At 40.2% G+C, this 19,451-nt stretch overlaps 1 protein-coding gene across 8 annotated transcripts in view; it reads left to right on the forward strand.

The window, feature by feature from the left end:
• The window catches only part of Mid1 (midline 1), a 341,636-nt gene that overhangs the window by 226,618 nt on the left and 95,567 nt on the right, over window positions 1-19,451 (forward strand). For 7 of the 8 annotated variants that reach the window (XR_007588531.1, XR_007588532.1, XM_050121015.1 and 4 more), the window contains exon 2: window positions 9,000-9,715. Coding sequence is in view for 6 of the 8 variants with exons in the window: in XM_050121015.1 (XP_049976972.1) it covers window positions 9,056-9,715 (660 nt within the window). In the remaining 2 variants the exon portion in view is untranslated. The remainder of the gene's footprint in view (window positions 1-8,999; window positions 9,716-19,451) is intronic. The other variant, XM_050121020.1, reaches the window with a different exon arrangement.

Below are 19,451 nucleotides of genomic sequence, written 5' to 3' on the forward strand. Positions count from 1 at the left end.
AACTGTATGAAAATAGCGTTCCTGGGAGGCTTCCCAGACTGCCATTGTGAAATTCTAACACAGAACAAGATGACAGCAAGGGATTTAACAACATAGACTTGCAGCTTATATGTTTTGTCTACATTGACTTCCTAGGAGAGTTAGAAAAAAAAAGATGAGTCCAATAGACAGAAGCCCATGGGTTGTTCCTTAAGAGTACGTATCCTGGGTTTTCCCAAACCTCTTTTCTAAAGACAAGCCCTGCAGCTGAGGTCCCTGTGCCATGCCTCTTGTATTGGAAATTTTCTCCTTCCTCTTGTTTTCTTCTGTAGGCTATGCCATAAACAAAGACAATACTCCACCCCAAGAAAGTTCTCCTGGAATGAATGCTTTCTTCAATATAAAAATGCCTTAGTATGAAGAAACCTGGAAGCTACAGGAAGCAAGGAAGTGATTTTTTCTGCTCAGGTCACTAGATCATTTGAACCATCACCCTGTACCAAGATTCTGTTATCCTTGCAGCCCTCCCCACTTCCACTAGCTTTTTATTCCTTTGTTAATTCATTTTCCTTGACTCTATGAGGTGTGAACTCTTGCATTCAGGTTTTATTCCCTGTAAGGGTGTGGTGGCCACTTCGTTCAAGTCACACATCCTGAAGAAGCCTGCATTTGAGACTATGAATGCTTTCTTCATAGGAAGCTTGTGTGTGTGTGTGTGTGTGTGTGTGTGTGTGTGTGTGTGTGCCTAAACTCATGCATACCTGGATTATGCCTGAGTGATTCAGAATATATTGAGATAATAGAATGATTCACATATTAAACTTCAGGTTTTGTTACTCATTTGTGTAGGAGGAAACAATATTTTTCAATAAATAGTTTAGAGATTTGTTGAATAGGGTTATTATGCCAGTTTATGTTTCTCAGCTTAAAGGGTTACTTTGTAACTGTTAAGTTTAAACATCTAGTACATGTCACATTGTTTACAGCTGTGTTTTTAAACAGTTCTTCCTTGTTTAATATGAAGTTGCCAAATACAATAGTGACCAGGACTCTTTGGGCCTCTGGAAGGGTCCATTCTCATCCAACATCCCCTCCCCCAAAACAGAGATAAAAAAAAACTAACATAAAACCAAAAAAAAAAAAAAGATCTTTAAGGAAAATTATTAATGTAGGAAGAAAAAGAAAAGCCAAGTGCAAACGGTGGTAAATGGTCTCATTTCTTGGGCGTGTGACTTAAGAAGTGAGGGGCAGTAAAGGTGTAACTTGAAAGTATAGTTTGGAGAAACTTGGTAAAAATTTTTAAAATGGCGATGAGATGCCAGGCAGGAGTCATAGTTGGGCACCACGGGAATTTCTCTGTTTTATCCTCTGGAGAGAGAAGATATGAAAAAGCTGCAGTTCTTGGAACAGGTTATAAGCAGTAAACTCAAGGAAGAAATAGCAGGAGTAAGTCGTATTTGGAGTTAGAGAGGCGGGACAGTAGTTACGATCACTTCTGGCTCTTCTAGAGGACCAAAGTTTGGTTCCCATCACCCATTCAGGCAGCTTATAGAGGCCTATAACTTCAGCTCCATAGACTTCAATGTCCTCTTCTGGCCTCTGAGGGCTTTTTGCACTCAGGTGTATATACCCACACATAGACAAATGCATACAAGCAAATAAAAATAAGATAGAATTTAAGTAAGGAAATCAAATTAAGAGTGTTAGTTTTCTTTATGGAGGAGAGAGAAGGCAGTGGTCTAAAAATGTAGTAGAATGTGTCTGGATCAGCAGGGAGCTATGACAAATTGGCACATCTTTCTTACCCAATGATTTGAATTTTAGAGAGGAAGAACGTATTTGTTTCTGCTGATGCTATGTGCTGATGCTATGTTACATTGTAACAAACCCAAGGGCTTTTAACATCACAAATCCATTATTTTATAGTTTTAGAAGTCTATTATCAAGCATAAATTGCTTACTTATCAAAGTATCCACAGAGTTCTACTTCTTTCTGGGTGCTGTGGGATATCATCCACTTTTCATTCTTATGTCACCAACTTCCAGAGGCAAAAAGTGTTCCTTGGTTTGTGGCCTTGTCCATTGTGTTCAAAGGAGCCATGGTTAGTTCTAGCCTTCCTCACATCACATAGCTCTGATTTTTTTTTTTAATGTTTCGAGACAAGATTTCTCTTTGTAGCTTTGGAGCCTGTCTTGGCACTTGCTTTGTAGCCCACGCTGACCTTAAACTCACAGAGATCCTCCTGCCTCTACCTCCTGAATGCTGGAATTATAGGCATGCACTACCACCACCCAGCCACCATCTTCCACTTTTGAGAAATATTGTGATTCTTTTGAGTCTCTTGAATGGTTCTAGTTAATTCCTTTATTGCAGAATCAACTGTTCACAAGCCTTAATTATATATTCCAGTTTAATTTATCTTTTCTCCTGTTCCTTACATTACACACAGGTCCCAAGAGGTACCTTGTAGTCATCTTTGGGGCCATGACTCTGCTTTCTCTAGAAAGAAAGAGAACATGTGGCAGATTTCTCACTTTTGAATATGACAATTGAAACACTTCGGGAGACACCTCCAGAAAAGACAGGTTGGGGAAGGAAGTCAGTAACTTCCAAGGGGGTTGCATTCTGAGTCTGAAGCAGTCATAGACCATGAAGCTGAGGTTGGTCAACTCTTAATGGAAATGCCAGAAAAAATGGTGCTTTGAGGTTCAAGCCTAGAAATAACTTTCATTGGAAAGTAACCATGAAACGAGTGAGTACACTGGCTTACCTCCTGGAAGGAAGGACCCACACTTAGAACACTTCGAGGCTTTTATGGACAGGAAGTCAGCAGAGAGAGAGCAACTAGAGAAGGAGAATTGCAATTGTAATGATATTCAGAAGGAGAAGACCAGACCTGAAGAAGAAAGAGGCAATAAACACCCACATCTTTATCCACCAAAGCCTTCATTTACTTACTTTTCATTGTGGAGAAGTGCTTTCTTTGGTAAATGAGTTTCCTGAGAAGAGGCCTGACATCTAAGGATGCAAGGTCTCACTGAAATGTGTCACTATCCTAATTCTAAGATTATCCTACTTCTGGACATGATTAGAATGAGTGCTAGAATTGTGGGGCACATCTGTGGACTCATGCTCCGGGACACTCGGGCAGCTTACATCCAGCATGGTGAATGTCCTACACTTTTTTGATAATCTGGTCAGCTCCTCCTTTGCTTACTATTCTGCCCTATTCTAGTAGACCAACTACATTCAGGCAAGCAAAGATGCTGAATTACTGCTATTCCTAGTTTGGTGCAAAGGGTTTTCCCATGATTATCCCCTCCTCCTCCAGAATAAAGACTAATCAGTCCATTCATAAAAATGTTGAGCTATAGAATTTCCTGACAACACTGTGCATGTGTGGTTTCCTTCTATTGTAATAAATTCTAAGACGCTAGCTAAAAAAATACGGAAAGTGAACTGTCAAGGGTAGGCAGAAAACAAAAGAAAGATAACATTTTTGTTGCACAAATCCTACCTGACCCCCACTATCTTGTGAATGAACCTTACTCAACTTTTGAAAGCTGCCTCATCCTTTACCCTGAGGAAACCTTCCTGTCCCTTTTTCCTTTTCAACAGAGTGGATTATTCTGGTTTTGGATTTCCTATTTAGCTATGTTACACAACATATTCTTTTCATTTTTAGATTTATTTTATATATGTGAGTGTTACACACACACACACACACACACACATATCTGTGGACTACATTCATGACTAGTGCTTGTGGATGTCGGAGGAGGGCGTTAGAGTCCCTGAAACTGGAGTTACATGTACTTTTGAGCTTCCATGTAGGCTATGGGAATTGAACCCAGGTCCTCTGCAAGTGCTCTTAACTGTCCAGTATTTTTTTCCTTCCTCAATGAATTGTTGAGGCCCCTAGGCAAGGGCTAAATATTGCCTGAGCCTACCCCAGGACCAAATGCATGTAAAGATTTTAACATTTTAATAAAACATAAATAGTACTTTGATTTCTCTAGATATTTTTTAAATGGTAGAAAATAGGACCGGCTAATTTCTTGAAGAGGGGAATGGCATATGTAGATGTTATTGAGTAATGAAGAAGATATGTGGCAACTTATGGATAAAAGTGAAGAATAGAGTTTACTGTAGATATCAACAACTAAGCGCCCCTTCCCTTTTGCAATTATGTGAACCAGGGACTTAGAAATTTGGCTGAACTTCACTTATCACATCTAGCTCTTTTCTTGGCACTTAATTCAGTTAACTATTTACAGTGTAGACATTTGCCCAAAGCACCATGCTGAGTACTCTGGCAGTAAAAGGAAAAGATTCAGATCTGAGCAGCTGCTATTAAATCATTCCTACATGAATTGCCCCGAGCACTGAACTCACATCATTTCCACTGATGTCAGGGTGAAATCCCATTGCAAAGAATTTCCTGTTAACAAGGGAACATGTACTCGCTTGTCCATGTCTGGCTCCTCCATCTTTGCTGTTCTTGTCACACATCTGGCATTCTGGTCAGGCCTCTCTGCTGCTGATTTTCCTTTGTTTTCTGGCCATTTGTGTCCTCCTCTCTCCTCTAAAGCTAAGCCCTGTAGGTCAGCTCTGGCTCATTATCTGTTTGTCAAAATGCAGCCATGTCAGAGCCTAGCTATGCACATTCTTTTATGTGTCTTTATGATTATTTCTGCAACACATACCCTATGCCCCCCCCAAAAAAATTATTGCCCTGCCATTTATATAGAAAACTTGCTGACTTCTATTTTACTGGTTGACAGACCCTTAAAGGAAAAAGTTGTATTTTACTCATTCAGCTTCAGCCCAGTACAGTTGAAGAAATCAATGAGTGTTTGAGTTTATTGTACATTGGACACTATTCTAGCTATTTGTGACACAGCCTCCAAAGAGAAAAAAAAATCTCTGCTCCTATAAAACACTGTCCAGTTCTAGGGATATTAAAGGGAGGCATCAATAAACAAAGTAATGGAATATGTTAGCAATAGATATATGGAGTACAACAGATTGAGGTAAAGCAAGACGGACTTTTAGAATGGGTGGGTAGTTATGCTGGTAGTGGTGCGGAATTAGTTTCATGTGGGTTCAGGTAAGGTGACTGTGGAGCCCAGAATCATGTGGATCCCAAAGACTGTATATGCTGAGTGAGAGATGGAATGCATTTGGCATATCTGTGGATTGACAAGGAAGCCATGTGCCCCAAGCAGAACAAAAAAGGAATAGCGTGGGAGGAAATGAGCTCACTGTCTGAGTCTGTTTTCTAGTGCTGGTTTTATTGTGGTGAATTTCCCTTTGACTGACATGGGAAGCCCCTGAAGGGAAGAACAGAAGAAAGGCAGAATCTGTCATGTTTTAACAGGTTCTCTAGCTTCTGATCAGGGATTAGACTATAAGAAGGACAAGAGTGAGAAGAAGAGATCAAAGCATTTAGAAAGGTCTTGTGATAGCCCGGGTATTAGATGATGATGACTTAGATGGTCATAGAGGTGGAGCAACGAAAGCACAAGGTTCTCTCTTTTGGGACCAGCTTAATATGTAGCATACAGTAGCCTTCTCTTGACCAGGTAAATAAAATGTCAGCATCTCCATTGGATGTACAGTGGAATCACCCCGGGGAATTCCCATGCTACCTCTGTGGGATGGAATCTGACACTTCCATGAAAAACACAGTCATGACGCAATATTTATCTTTCCCTGTCCGACTTGTTTCACTTGCCAAAATGTCCTCTGGTTGCATGCATGTTGCCACAAATGTCAGAATTCCATCTTTGTAACCAAATCTTATTTCGCTGTGTGTATGTGCCGCATTTCTTTATCTAGTCATCCATTTATAAACGCTTAGGTCGTTCCCATAGCATGGCAACTATGACTAATGTTACAAGAAACATGGGAATGCCAATCTGACATCCTCATTTTACTTCTGAGCATATGGCATGCTATTTTCAGTTTGAATAAGTTAAAAAATTTGTTTTGTATACTTTTGTTCCCTGTACATCAGTGCGTATGTGTATATTCACATGTGTGTAGGCATGCTAATGTGTGCGAGCATATGATTAAGCCAGAGCTCTATAGGCCTAGTCTGGCTAACCAGTTTTCTCTGGGAGATGGATTCCCAGGTGGCCTCCACGCCCACCTAGTGTTTATGTGGCTTCTGGGAAACTGAGCTCCAGTCTTCAAGTTGTATGACAGGCGCTTTAACGGTTGACAATGTATCCATTCCCACTTTCAAGGGATTTTTTTTTTTTGCCTTTTTTTTTTTTAAAGGGTCGGGGTCTGGTGCTAGCCCAGACCATAAATTATTTCTCTAGGCCAGACCCCAACATAAACTATCTCTCTCTGAACTGGCACGGAGCCGTGGGAATAAAGACACAACTCACATGGCTTTATCAGCAGGGAGACTCTCAGTGGTCCCTCATGAAGTCCTGAGTTCAGATCCTGAAGAATTTCCTCTCATTTATCCTCCAAACAGTCTTTATACCAAAACTTAACTTAGGGGAAATACATTAGCATTCTATCTCCTAGGTAACCAGGTGAAGAATGGCTTTCGGTCCCAACCACAACTACCTGTCTGCTGTGTAAACTAGCTAGGTTTGAATTAGCATTTCTAGCAGGCATCCTCCAAATTACAAAGAAAGGAGCAACAACACCCCGACCATTTGTTAGGGCAGTGACAGCCTGTCTGCAGGGCTATGTGACCACCTCAGGTGGGGCCTATGGCTTCAAAGCCTGGCTGCCACACCGTATAGAAATATGGGCCTACATTAAAGATTCTCACACTTTCTTTTTAGGTATTGGCTTATAATACTGCATGGTATGGAATACTATATAAATATAGTATAAATATATATGCTATATTTATACCATATGCCACATAAATATGTGCAAATACTACATATGTGAAAATAAAAATTAAATGAAAATAATTGGCTGTGCATAGTGGGTGGTGTGCTTCTCTGATAGTGGTTTGTTCTGATGATCCTAACACTCACGAGACAGAGGCAAGAATATTTCAAGTTTATGACCAACCTGTAATATCTAGCAAGGTCTCCCTGTCTCAAAAAAGAAGGTAAAACAGGAATATATTTAAATAAGTAAATAACGTAAACATTAACAGCAACTATCACAGAACGGAACATAGTTTCCTATGCTCTTTTCAGGCCTATAATTTCCTTTTGATTTTTATGCTTCCAGTAGTAAAGGAGCAGAAATTTGACACGGAGATAATTCTTTATCTACAGTTAATCAAAGTCTTGCTTAATATGCAAAACCTTTTGATTTCTTCAGCGGCATCTCCAGGAACAATGGACTGGGCCAGAGTGGGGATGGTGACGTTTTGTAGATGAGCAGCCTTTGGAAGATGAGTAAGCGCCAGCATTGCAAATTGCAGCCACTCCTTTATTAGGTAGTAAATGGGAGTGACTGGTCACTGTTTCTCGGCTACTAGTTTGCTCTTCTAATGTTTAACAGGCCCAGGACATACTTTATAGTCTTTACTGATTTTCTACCAACTGGCAGTGAGGTGATGGTGTTTCACCAAAGCAGTGTGCGCTCTTCGTTGATACAAGGTCAGATGATTCCAGAAACCTTGAATTTTGCAAAGGAGCAGAGGTGTGAACACAAAGGACTAACTGTCAGAATCACTAAACACAGCTTCGGAAGTGAAGCCTTCCCCAACTGAGAACTTTCTACCCTTGTGAGTGATTTGAACCTCCTGACCTGGTTAAACTGCCCCGTTCTCCCACAGCCTGCTGCATTGGGCTGCAGCTGATATGCCAGGCAGCATTCTGCAGCCCTCTACTAATGGCCCTGAGAGGGAGAAGGTTCAAAGGGGCTTAGTTCCCAGGCCTGCTAATGAGTATGAGGCCTCTTCACCCTAATGAACTGGTGCTTGTGTGGGATTCTTTGAAGGGAAGGGAGGTAGGAGTTCACAAAAGCAGTGAGGTATTTATGGGACGGGGCGCATTCAGCTGGGCCACCCGAAAGTGGCCTAGAGGGGAGCGACAAAGCTGGCAGAGGTCATGCCTGGGCCAGCAGGACTGTGAGTATGAGACAAGACCTCCTGCCAGCCAGGCCTGTGGTTGGCAACAGTGACAAGCCTTAGATAGGATAGTTTAGGCCGAGTGGAGCTGCACAGGAATCTTCAGCAGTCTCTGAATAGGCTTTCCACATTGCTTTCTAAATTGTAATTATCATTGTTCAAACTTATCAAATGTATCTAATAATATTAGTCATTGGATTACAGCCTTCAAAATGACGCCTGGATAGGTTTCTCTATTCTTCTCTGCCGCCCGCATCCCATTGCTGGATTAAGCAATAGAAGAATAATGAGAATATGCCAAAAAATATTGCATCTACTATGATCATCTTTGTGCAAATACATGTTTTTAAATGATGCCCTGAACTTAAACATTATTTCTACTGTAGTGCATACATTTGAGTTCATATATACTTAAGGCTCATATCTATAGTGAGTACATCTGTAGAGTTGAAAATCCTGACCTGCTATTGCAAACTGAGAGTTCTTAAAATGCATATAGATTAATATGCAAGTTCACAAATTCCAAGTTGTGAATGGTTATCGTTCATCAGCAGTAATTTCTTTATTTTAATTTTAACCAAAGGTAAAACTTGGTTGTGACATAAATTTATTCTGATCTTATACCAGTTATAGAAGTTATAGTTTCAATTACTTTTCAGGTTGGAGTTAGATCTTTTAAAAGCCAAAATTGTGAAAACCATTAAAAAAAAACAATAAATAGTAGCAAAAAAAAAGCAAAGAGAGAGAGAGAGAGCTTCCACTTTCAACAATCAGAACTTTGAGAAAATGCTAGGCTCCTGGGTTGTTTTGTTTGGTTTTATCATTTGCTCCCAGTTAAAGAGGCATCTTTTCCCTTCCATGGCCTGTGTTTGGAATTATCCTGAGATGCATTCAAAGCTGACAGCCCCCCTCCCCCGGCTGACCCCTCATGCTTAATCCAATCTTACATTCTGTTTCCAGATAGCTGATCAGCTTCCTTGGATTTTGCTGATGACCCCAGAGAGTTTTGCCTGAAGATGGAAACACTGGAGTCGGAGCTGACCTGCCCTATTTGTCTGGAGCTCTTTGAGGACCCTCTTCTGCTGCCCTGCGCACATAGCCTCTGCTTCAACTGTGCCCACCGCATCCTGGTCTCTCACTGTGCCACCAACGAGCCTGTGGAGTCCATCAGCGCCTTCCAGTGCCCCACCTGCCGGCATGTCATCACGCTCAGCCAGCGAGGTCTAGACGGGCTCAAGCGCAACGTCACCCTCCAGAACATCATTGACAGGTTTCAGAAAGCCTCTGTGAGCGGGCCCAATTCTCCCAGTGAGACCCGCAGGGAGCGGGCCTTTGACGGCAACACCATGTCTTCTGCTGAGAAGGTTCTCTGCCAGTTCTGTGACCAGGATCCTGCCCAAGATGCTGTGAAGACCTGTGTCACTTGTGAAGTGTCCTACTGCGATGAGTGCCTGAAAGCCACTCACCCGAACAAGAAGCCCTTTACGGGCCATCGTCTGATTGAGCCAATCCCGGACTCACACATCCGGGGGCTGATGTGCCTGGAGCACGAGGATGAGAAGGTGAATATGTACTGTGTGACCGATGACCAGTTAATCTGTGCCTTGTGTAAACTGGTTGGGCGGCACCGCGATCATCAGGTGGCAGCTTTGAGTGAGCGCTATGACAAATTGAAGGTTAGTCCGATCTGCCTTAAGCCAAACCCTTTCTGCCAGCAAATGTCATGGAAATAAAAAGTGTATTCACTGCTAGCTACATGGCAGGCGAAGGTCTGCTCTTCACCTTTGTTGTCTGATTAGTTGTAGCATGTTTTTGGCAGCCTATAAATGTTACACAATGAGGGTATCTTGTAAAAGTTGACTGCTGCTTGTAAATTTAGTGTTGTCAAGGTGAGGGCAAATTCGAAATATCTGGATCCTTTTCAACCCTTGCCGTTTCTCTGGATCATTTTCAATGTATGCAGTTCTTTAAAAGAGCGGGGAGAGAGAGAGGAAGATGGGCGAGGGGAAGGAGTGAGAAAAAGGGGGATGGAAGATAAAAGTCGATCTGGTGAGCATTTATGGACGTTTATCTTCCTCACTCATCCAGGAAAAGTAATTTCCTCACATTATAACTATTATAACTTTGTCTAGTTACTGCACAAACAAAAGACTAGAAGGAAGAATGTCTGCAGAGAGTGTGGGATTTTAGAGGACATGTGACCTCCTTTTATACATGATATTCGGCTTACTGGTGAACTATCATGTTCTAACAGTCTCACATTTCATGAGAGCGTTCCTGACAGGATAAGTTTCTTTTATTTTGTGACTTTACAGGCAAGACTGTCTGAACTTTGCTTCCTTCTAGTAGGAAATTATCCAAACTCCAGCTTGGGGATAGTAATTAATATGGTTACATGGTAACTTAAAAAAAAAAACCACTCTCTAAATAAGGTTAGAAATCACCAGGGAAGAAATAAAAACAAAATTATCTCCTGTTGTCTGTTCAACTTCAGTTGACGGTGGGCCTAATTACTGCAAGCTAAGCTGAGAGAGTTTGAGTGAGGTATTATATTCATCAGCTAATTTTAGATCACAAGACACTAATTAAAAGGAAAGGAAGTATAATTTAAAAGCGCTAAGTAAATATATACTGAAGTCCTTCCTTTCAGGAAAAACATAGCAACTTGTTGAGTAAACAAAATGAATCAGATGGTGCAGAGAGTATTATTGCTCAGAGAATATCATCACCTTTAACAAATGGTTCCTTTCCCTTCTCCTCATACTAATGAGCACTTGTATTTACTTGGGCTACATGGTTGCTTTTGCGACTATGAGGATTAAGAAACCACATCTGGGATTCCACCTTGTGATTTCTTGACACACTGAGGCAAGTCGACAGGCTAAAGTGAATCTCTGCTTCTAAATGTCAGCGGGGAAACAAATGCAGTACCTGCACAGCATGCCTCCCTTCAAATGTCCAAGGAGTGAGGGGTGGTAGGTGATCCATCTTTTCATCTCATAGAGGATGCTTGCCACAAGAATTTAGGTATCACAGGCAAGAGAAGATAGACACCCATTACATTCCACTGCACTGCAGAGCCGTAACAGAGAAAAGTATCATTAAAGTGGATAACAGGGATAGGAATGTGCATGAAATTACGACTAAGTCAGTCTTTCAAAATTCCAGATGGTTGTCAGTATATAAAATCCAAGGTGATCTCCTTTGAACCTTTCTTGTCCTTGGGAGGTAAAGAACTTTGGGATGACTGAATAGAGACCTTTGAGCTTTCTTTCTTTCTTGATCTTTACCATGAAAATGTTCTTTTTATTGGATTAAGGATTGTTTGTTAGAACAATATCGTCATAATGAGGTTGCGTATTCAGCAGCTCCCAGGCTTGCTATTTACATTTGATAATCAGGTTCTGCTCTTTTTCTGTGCGCTGTCACAGCGCAGTTATTATTTATGTAACAGCTTCAAATTTATGAGGAGATATCGCAATAGCCCTTTCTGTGTTGAAAATACAAATCTTCAGTCCGGTTCATTTGTCTAATCAAGCCAAAGAATTAACAGTCATTGGTATTGCCACAGGGAGGGTCTGACAATTAACCAGGTTGCGTATTTTATTTTCTAATTTCAGAAATATAGGCATATAAACAACATCCCACGCACGGGAACACATGTGCAGCTGTTCAAAAAATATATTTATGAGCAATTATTTACAGTTATTCCATGAAATGTGCTTTTAAGCGTTTGCATGGAAAACATAGCAACAGAGCATGTTTGTTCAGAAACATGCCATTCATGTTAGAATAAAATATCATAAGCACATAGGACATTTGCGAGGTGAGGAGATTTATGTCACCACAAAATGATGAACACATGTACTTTCTTGTGTTGTTGAAAACCTGGTATAATACTAATGCTAATTTTTTTTTTAAAAAAAAGAATAGCATAATGAACAGACCCAAACCATGGAATTGTGTGTTTTTATTAGTTATCACAGTGATCTGAAAAGGTAAATTGGTGCTTTGTGGGATTTCATATTGATATATATTTGTACTGATATGATTATGAAGAATAATAGTTTCCTTTGAAATGCACATTTGGGGGAGCATTTTTTAATTACATCAAATTTCAGTGTGAATGATGTATAGTTCTGTAAAGAAATAAAATAGGGCTGGGCATGGTTGTGCATGCCTTTAATTCCAGTATTCAGGAGGCAGAGGCATGGAGGCAGGTGGATATCTATGAGTTCAAGGCCTGCTTGGTTTTCATAGTGACCTCCAGGCCAGAAAAGGCTTTATATATGGCCATTTTAAAACATCATTTTAATTGAATTTTAAGAAACCCTCCAGTCCTACAAACTCTGGTTAAAGACTCGACCTGTGAACCACATAACTGACATATAAGAGAGTTTAATAATGCACTGTAGAGTTTCCAAGAAATTACAATGTAATAATTCCTCTTATACTGTGCTCGCTACCATCTTGGGCCTCTTGTTTCTTTACTCGAGTTGCACCTATAAAATTTGCCAACATAGAAAAATTGACCTTTCATTGTCTTTCACTCCTCCCTTGAAACGAGCTAAAACTGAAGTTCAAAACTGTTTTAGCTATGCTTTCTTGAAAGGCTGACTGTGGAGTTTCTTCACGCAAAATAGCTTTCAACAAACCAACCCACTGAGATTTTCAAATTATTCCTCCAACAGTTTCAGTTAAAACTAAGATTTCTTTATGTAGCCCTTTACATATGGAAGCAGAGGTAGGAGATTTTGCTCCTAGGTTTATTTTATTTTATTGAGATAAGCTCTCACTATATTGCCTTGACTTGTATGATACTCATTATATAACCCAGGTTGGCCTTGAATTTTCAGTAGTTTTCTTGCCTCAGCAATATAAGTGTACACTATCATACCCAGATGAGGTTCTATAGTATTGAAAATCTTTCCCAATTGACAATAATGGCATGAGAAGATACTGAGCTAGAGATTCTTTGCTTTTTTTTTTTTCATAGAATTTCTTTATTGTGTTTCTACTATAAAAATAGAAATAGGACTGGGCCTGGTTGCATAGGTCTATAATCCTAGTTTCTCTAGAGGCTGAGGCAGGAAGATAGTAAGAGTTCAGGGCCAGCTGGGGAAACATAATGTGTGACACCCTCTTTTAAAATAAAAAGTAAAAGAAAGGACTGGAGCTACTGTTCAGTGGGAGAGAGCTTGCCTAAAATGTGAGATGCTCTGGACTCAAATGCCAGTACCACCCCAAATCCTAATTACTTATGATGCAAGAACTAGGCCAGTGTGTGTGTGTGTGTGTGTGTGTGTGTGTGTCTGTGTGTCTGTGTGATATAGACACACATTGTGTATCTGTATGCATATATGCATTGCTTGTGTTAATATTAGAATCTTCATAATTTTGAATTATATGTAGCTACGTTGATGTTTCCAGTATTTCCTTTATGGCAGACAATGAATAGCAACAACTATAACAGTGTTATCTATGTTCTTAGAATCTTAATAGTTTATTCTATACCCTAAGTGTTTTTTTTTATAACTATTCCTCATATTACCTTAAATATTTTAATGACATCTTGAATATTTGGTGGATTATTAGAAGTAATTACTAGATCATTTTGGGTCATTGAGTTCCAAACATATGCATATAAAAAATTTTTCATTTAAATGTATATGGTCTTATTTATGTACACAACATTGCTTATTAAGCATTAGAATTTTTGTTTATTGTATCTTAAATTTCCTATAGTCTCATCAATTGGTCTTGTCTGCATTTAAAGTTTCCACTAAAAAGAGTGAACTCTTTAAGATCTTTTCATACGGTGTCATTTTTCTTGTTTTAAGACTTTTGAAGCTATGTTATTGCTAACATACAAGACTATATACCTTTTGAGAGGTAATAAGTTAATTCCGTTTACTAACTGAAGATAATATGTACTGAAATAGTCACCATCTTCATGGAGCTAACAGACTAGTAGGGAATTCTAACAGCCAAATATGTTTTCTATTGCTGGTGGAGGAAGTCATGTTGTGTCCAAAGCAAGGACACAGATACCAATTTGAGAGATGGAGAAATTCTTCCCAGAAAAGAAAATCTACACATTACCACTTCCAGGTGTTGTATTAGACTTTAAACAATGTCAAGTTTAATAGATACCTATAAAACTCCTGCTATCCACCATTCAAATTTAACCTTTAATCACATACTACATCCTTTTTGTAATCCTATACAGCTTTATCAAGCAGTTCACAAGTATTTTAGCTTAGATTTTAATTTGAAATATATACAGGTTGTATGATGATTCACCACATGATATTTTAAAAAGTGAGTTATGTATTTTCTAAAGTGTTTTGGTTATGTGTGTGTGTGTGGGGGGTGTCTTAACAGTTCCAAACATCGCCATCAAAAGCAGTTTTTGTTTGTGCTTATTTCATAGTAACATTTTCATAGCTTACAATGTGAATACATTTTTAAATATTCCAATGTGGTGAAAATAAGGTCTTGAAATATTTATAAAATACACAGACATGGACAGAATGGGAAGAAAGCATCTCCAGGGACCTACTGTTATGGTGAAGTTCAAAGCCACTTCCCCTCCCTCCTCCTTTCTACCTGTCTACTCTCTCATGACTCCCCCCATCCTTCACTTGCAGGGAGAAAATTATTATTGCCTGATGATTTATTATAATCGGGAACATTTTTTTTGTAAGCTCTGGGAGTTTCGAAAGTGCACAGACAAGTACACGAGGTACCTCTGAGTCATGGGACTGTGTAAACAAGTGTAATAGTTTGGAACATTACTTAATGTTCCTGTGCCCCATTTTACTTGTCTATAAAACAAGGCTAGTAATGTACTGTGCTTGCTTTTACAGAAACATGGGAGAACAAAATAGAGTGTCTCATGTAACCTCTTAGTATTGTGCCTGACCCAGAGGAAGCTTGCAATAGTAGAACTACTGTTAGAAACCAGAAGGCAGAGTGTTATGGTTAAGTGTGAGGACTTTGGCATTGCACTAGCTGCCTAATATTATTTTAGCTATTGCTTGCCATGTTTATGTGTGAGATAAGAGTGCGTGTTGTTCCTTTAATGTATTTTGTTTTATTTCGAAAGTGCCTAGCCACAGGTAGAGGCATGCCAATTATAAATACTTGTTGAATGACATGTGCAGAATTGATTGATAGGTTAGACAAGTGTTTTGGGATTCAGATGAGGAAGAGATGGCTCTGGTGTTGAGTCGACAAAAAACCTTGCTTCAGGGTGGTGGGATTTAAGCTGTGTTGACAGATCAGTGTATTATGCATCAAAGCAGCTGAGTAAAGCTTCTGCGCATGCACTGGGCCAGCATAGACCTGTCTGTTGCAATAGATAAGACAGCTTAGGACCCTGGACAATGCTGGCTAGCATTGGAGGTACTGAATAAAGGGCCAAAAGAGATAATATCAAAAGAGGTATCTTTAAGGAAGATTTTGAAAGTCTTTGAATGTAAGGTGAAGACATTTGTACTCCTACCTATAAGATAACGGTAAAACAATTTTCTTTTGAAGGGAGGGTGATACAAAGTATGTTTTATGGAAGAAAGGTCAAATGAGAATACCAGACACGGGCAGCACTTTCATGTTCCCAGGGGAAAGGAAAGCATGAAGAGGCAATTGCATTAGTTTTTATCTTATGGTCTCTTTCAGTCGATGCAGTGCACCCCAGTTCAAAACGCAGGTCGCATTCAAAGTCTTGCCCCCAAACTAAGAAGCAGCAAGAGGTGTTACTAATTGCCTCTTGGCTTCTGGATCCAGGTGTAAGTGTGATCCTGCAGTCCTGGTACCACTAGATATCATAGAGACTGCATATGACTGTCTCTTCTGGCGCTGGATTCACTCCAAGGAGAGTGCAATCAAAGCACGGCACCTATTGCAGTGGCCTTTTAGAGGACCTCGGACTTTATGCTGTTTCTTCCACATTGTGTAGTTGTGGTAACTTAGACCGAAAGTAGTATACAGAGTTGCTGGCTCCCAATCCCCTAGACATATAGATCCCAGTTCCCCAGTGCCCAGTTTGTTCTTTCTTTTTCAGCCTAACAGGACCAACAAAGGCAGCATTATTGTTAAATGAGCTAGTCATTTTTGAGGTTTTGAGAAATATATGCAGCAATTTTACAGTGATTTTAAACATACACCTGGCCTGGCTGTAAGCCACTATCCCCAAGGAGGAGGATGCCTTCCCACGGGCTCTGCAAATTGCTGTAGAGATATGGCTTTGGAATGATGCCTCTAGAGCCATCAAGGAAGCTGTCTTAAAGAGTTCCCCTGCCAACATTTCCATAGACTGATTATCTTGAAGAGTCAGACCTCATACCCAGAGCTGGGATCATATGAGTGCATGTTCCCTGCTACCCGAGGCCACTGAAGAGAAAAGACAATCATGCTAGTTTAAAATTGGGATTTTTTTTCCCAAGGGCCTCAAAAACAAACAAAAAATACAGATTTGCTTTATGATCTGAAATTTTAAACACAATGCCTAAGTCTTCTGTGTAGCCATTGGGCATGTATTTTTTTTTTTTGCTTCTCATCAAAAACAAAAATGCTTGCAAAGTACAAGAGTGGGCAGAGAGTGGGCATGCAGTAAGCACTGAATGAGCATCAGGTGTTATTTTGTCTCTGCTTTCCTGGTACAGTCAAGGCTTCATCCGAACAACCCAATCTTGGACGTTTGCACTGTATCCTGCAGTACTCGGTGCTTACAGGGCTGAGTGGTGTTTCTGGATCCCAGTGTGGAATACTTTGAATAACCATTGCAGACTTCTAAACATAGTGGAAATTTTGATTTGTCTTTTGTTCTGTATCGAGCAGCAAAGTGGTAAAAACTGACGTTTTAGAAGCAGCGAGTGGATCGGTGGAATTGAATGACTTGAGAAACAAGGCCGTGGTAAAGATCACAGGCAGGTGCTGCTTATTCAAGCTTCTGGTTGAGTTGTCGAGTCACCAAGGAAAGAGAAACTGGCATTTGGCTTTACACCGTGGCTGTTACATTTTGGCAAGCCTTAGGTAGGTAAAGACAAGATTTGTAACAAGACGCACACGTAGCTTATACCAGTCCCAACTCAGTGGTACTGTCCAGTTGTTTTTGGTATGTGAGCAAGAGAAGGATTCCTGGGCTGTGTCACATCAGCTCTTTCCCTGACAGCGGGAAACAGGAGGTTCTGGCTACTGGCTAGTGCCCCAGAGGAAGACAGCCCTGGAGTGAAAGACTTCAAAAAGAGTGGTGGCTTCTGTGTCCCACCCGTGGCCCTGGGTGTCCTTTTGTCAGACAGATTCCTAGAGAATGAATAGAGCAGCAGTGGTGTCACCTTCCTTCACCCTTACATTTCTGCTTTTTGCTGGCTGTATCAAGAAAATATTGGGTTTTACTCGCATTGGGATTAGACTAGGTTTCCTATTTCTGCAAGCGTATGAAACTCACTGACAGCATCTATCCATTCTGTGCCTTTACAAATGTTGTTTTCCTTATCTGTTTTAGCAAATCCTCTGTTGTTTTTTTTTTTTTTTTAAGCAAAAGCAAATAAACCTTTCTCACTCACCCAAGGAGAATTTCTATGTAGTCAATATGAGATAAGAATGGATAAATTCCGGGAATGCAGAAATGAATAACGAAAATAAAACACTGCTTCCAGTGTCTAGAAGCAAAGATCACATGGCATAAGAGTACATAAAAGAACCATGGCAAGAGTTCCATGGAGGTCAATCTGAGAAATAGTTTTCAATGTGAGTAATTACTGAAGATCGCTGACTTCAGTGTTTGATATTTGGAAACGGCATAATTCCAGTAGCTGAAGTGAAACCACATTGCTGTAGAAATTCTCAGAAAGGACATTGACATTCCTTTCTTTGGAGTTGCCCATTAGGACTCAGTATGAGGACTCTGACACATGCTAAAGTCGAGACTGGATGCCTTTTTATTAAAGGTTTGTTGTTCATAGGCTGGACAGTCATCTCCTTGTACATGCTTTCCTCAGAGGCCTGATATCCTTCCTGACAAGGGAAATAGAACAGATAAATAGCCAGGCTCTGAATCGTTGCTATGATACCTACATTGAGAGGACCACCTCTAGGAAGAGATGAGAGAACAACTCACTGAAGTGCTATTGTGTTCTTTTGGCCAGCTGGGGGGCTTGCTTTACCTGTTATAGGATTCTCACAAACTTTACAACAAATATCCTGACCTGGTTGAGAGTTCCCATGTCCCTCTCTTTTGCCCCTTTATATTGATATACAAAATTCAGTTGCTTTTGGTTGGCAGGGTCAATTTCTAGGCCTCGAGAAAAAGGGTCAGACTTCCATTTTAGACTGAGTATGGCCTGCTGCTTCTGGAAGCTTTATAGGCCCTAGGAAAGAAGAGGTTCTAGGGCATGTTGGTGTCTCAGAATTTTGAAGCTGAACTGCACAGGGTCTCAGCAAACAAAGTTCTCACTGACTTGTTCACTGCTCAGCTTTTTAGGCAAAGCAGATGCGGGAGCTCTTTTCTTCTGATGATTCATCCACATATCTGAAAAAAGGCTAATGTGCCTGGGTGGGATGGAAGCTGGGTTGTCTTTCAGGAAACTGCTTTAAGCTCCTTTGAGATAAGTCTCAATGATATTTGTTGGTCTAAAACCAAGAATGCACTATCTCCAGGCGCTTGTATTAAGAAGTATGGCATTTGTAATTCTGAGTTTGCAAAGCACATTTTCCAATATTATTTGATCCTTGGAGAAAAATATACTACCTGCAAAAAGTAAATTACTTGCCTGTTAGTGATCAAGAGAGTGTTAAATGAGAAAATATAGGTCCAAGCGTCTTGTTCAACATCTAGTGGACAGGAGCAGCTTAGCATATTGGAATCATTTTAATATTGCAAAGCACAAGGCCATGGCAAATTGCAAATTTAAAAGCATATCAGTGAGGATTTAGAATGTAGCTCAGTGGTAGGGTACCTTCCTAGTGTGAACAAGGCTATAGGTCAATCCCCAGCATGCTCTTTCTCTCTCTCTCTCTCTCTCTCTCTCTCTCTCTCTCTCTCTCTCTCTCTCTCACACACACACACACACACACCCCACCCACAGTGTATCTACATTTTGAGGACTTGAAGTTTAAGGACACAGGCCTTGAAGTCCAATCTTGTCCTTAACTAATCCCCAGCACCACTAAAGCAAAAAGAACCATGATCCAAATGTGGCACACTTAAAAACTTAGCAAGAAAGAAAGACAAACAATAATTTTTGCCCCACTTTTATCATCTCTGTTCCATAAGAAGAGCAACTAATTCCCTTTACTGTGGGTAATAGGATTGAAGAGGGTCTTTATTCCATTGTAATATATAAAAATAAAGCAAAACTACAAGCTCAAACAGGTAAATCTCTGTGGAATCATTTTTATCTACATGTA

The sequence above is a fragment of the Alexandromys fortis genome, unplaced genomic scaffold, assembly GCF_014885135.2.
Source record: "Alexandromys fortis isolate MF-2015 unplaced genomic scaffold, M_Fortis_MF-2015_v1.1 scaffold_192, whole genome shotgun sequence".
Taxonomy (NCBI): domain Eukaryota; kingdom Metazoa; phylum Chordata; class Mammalia; order Rodentia; family Cricetidae; genus Alexandromys; species Alexandromys fortis.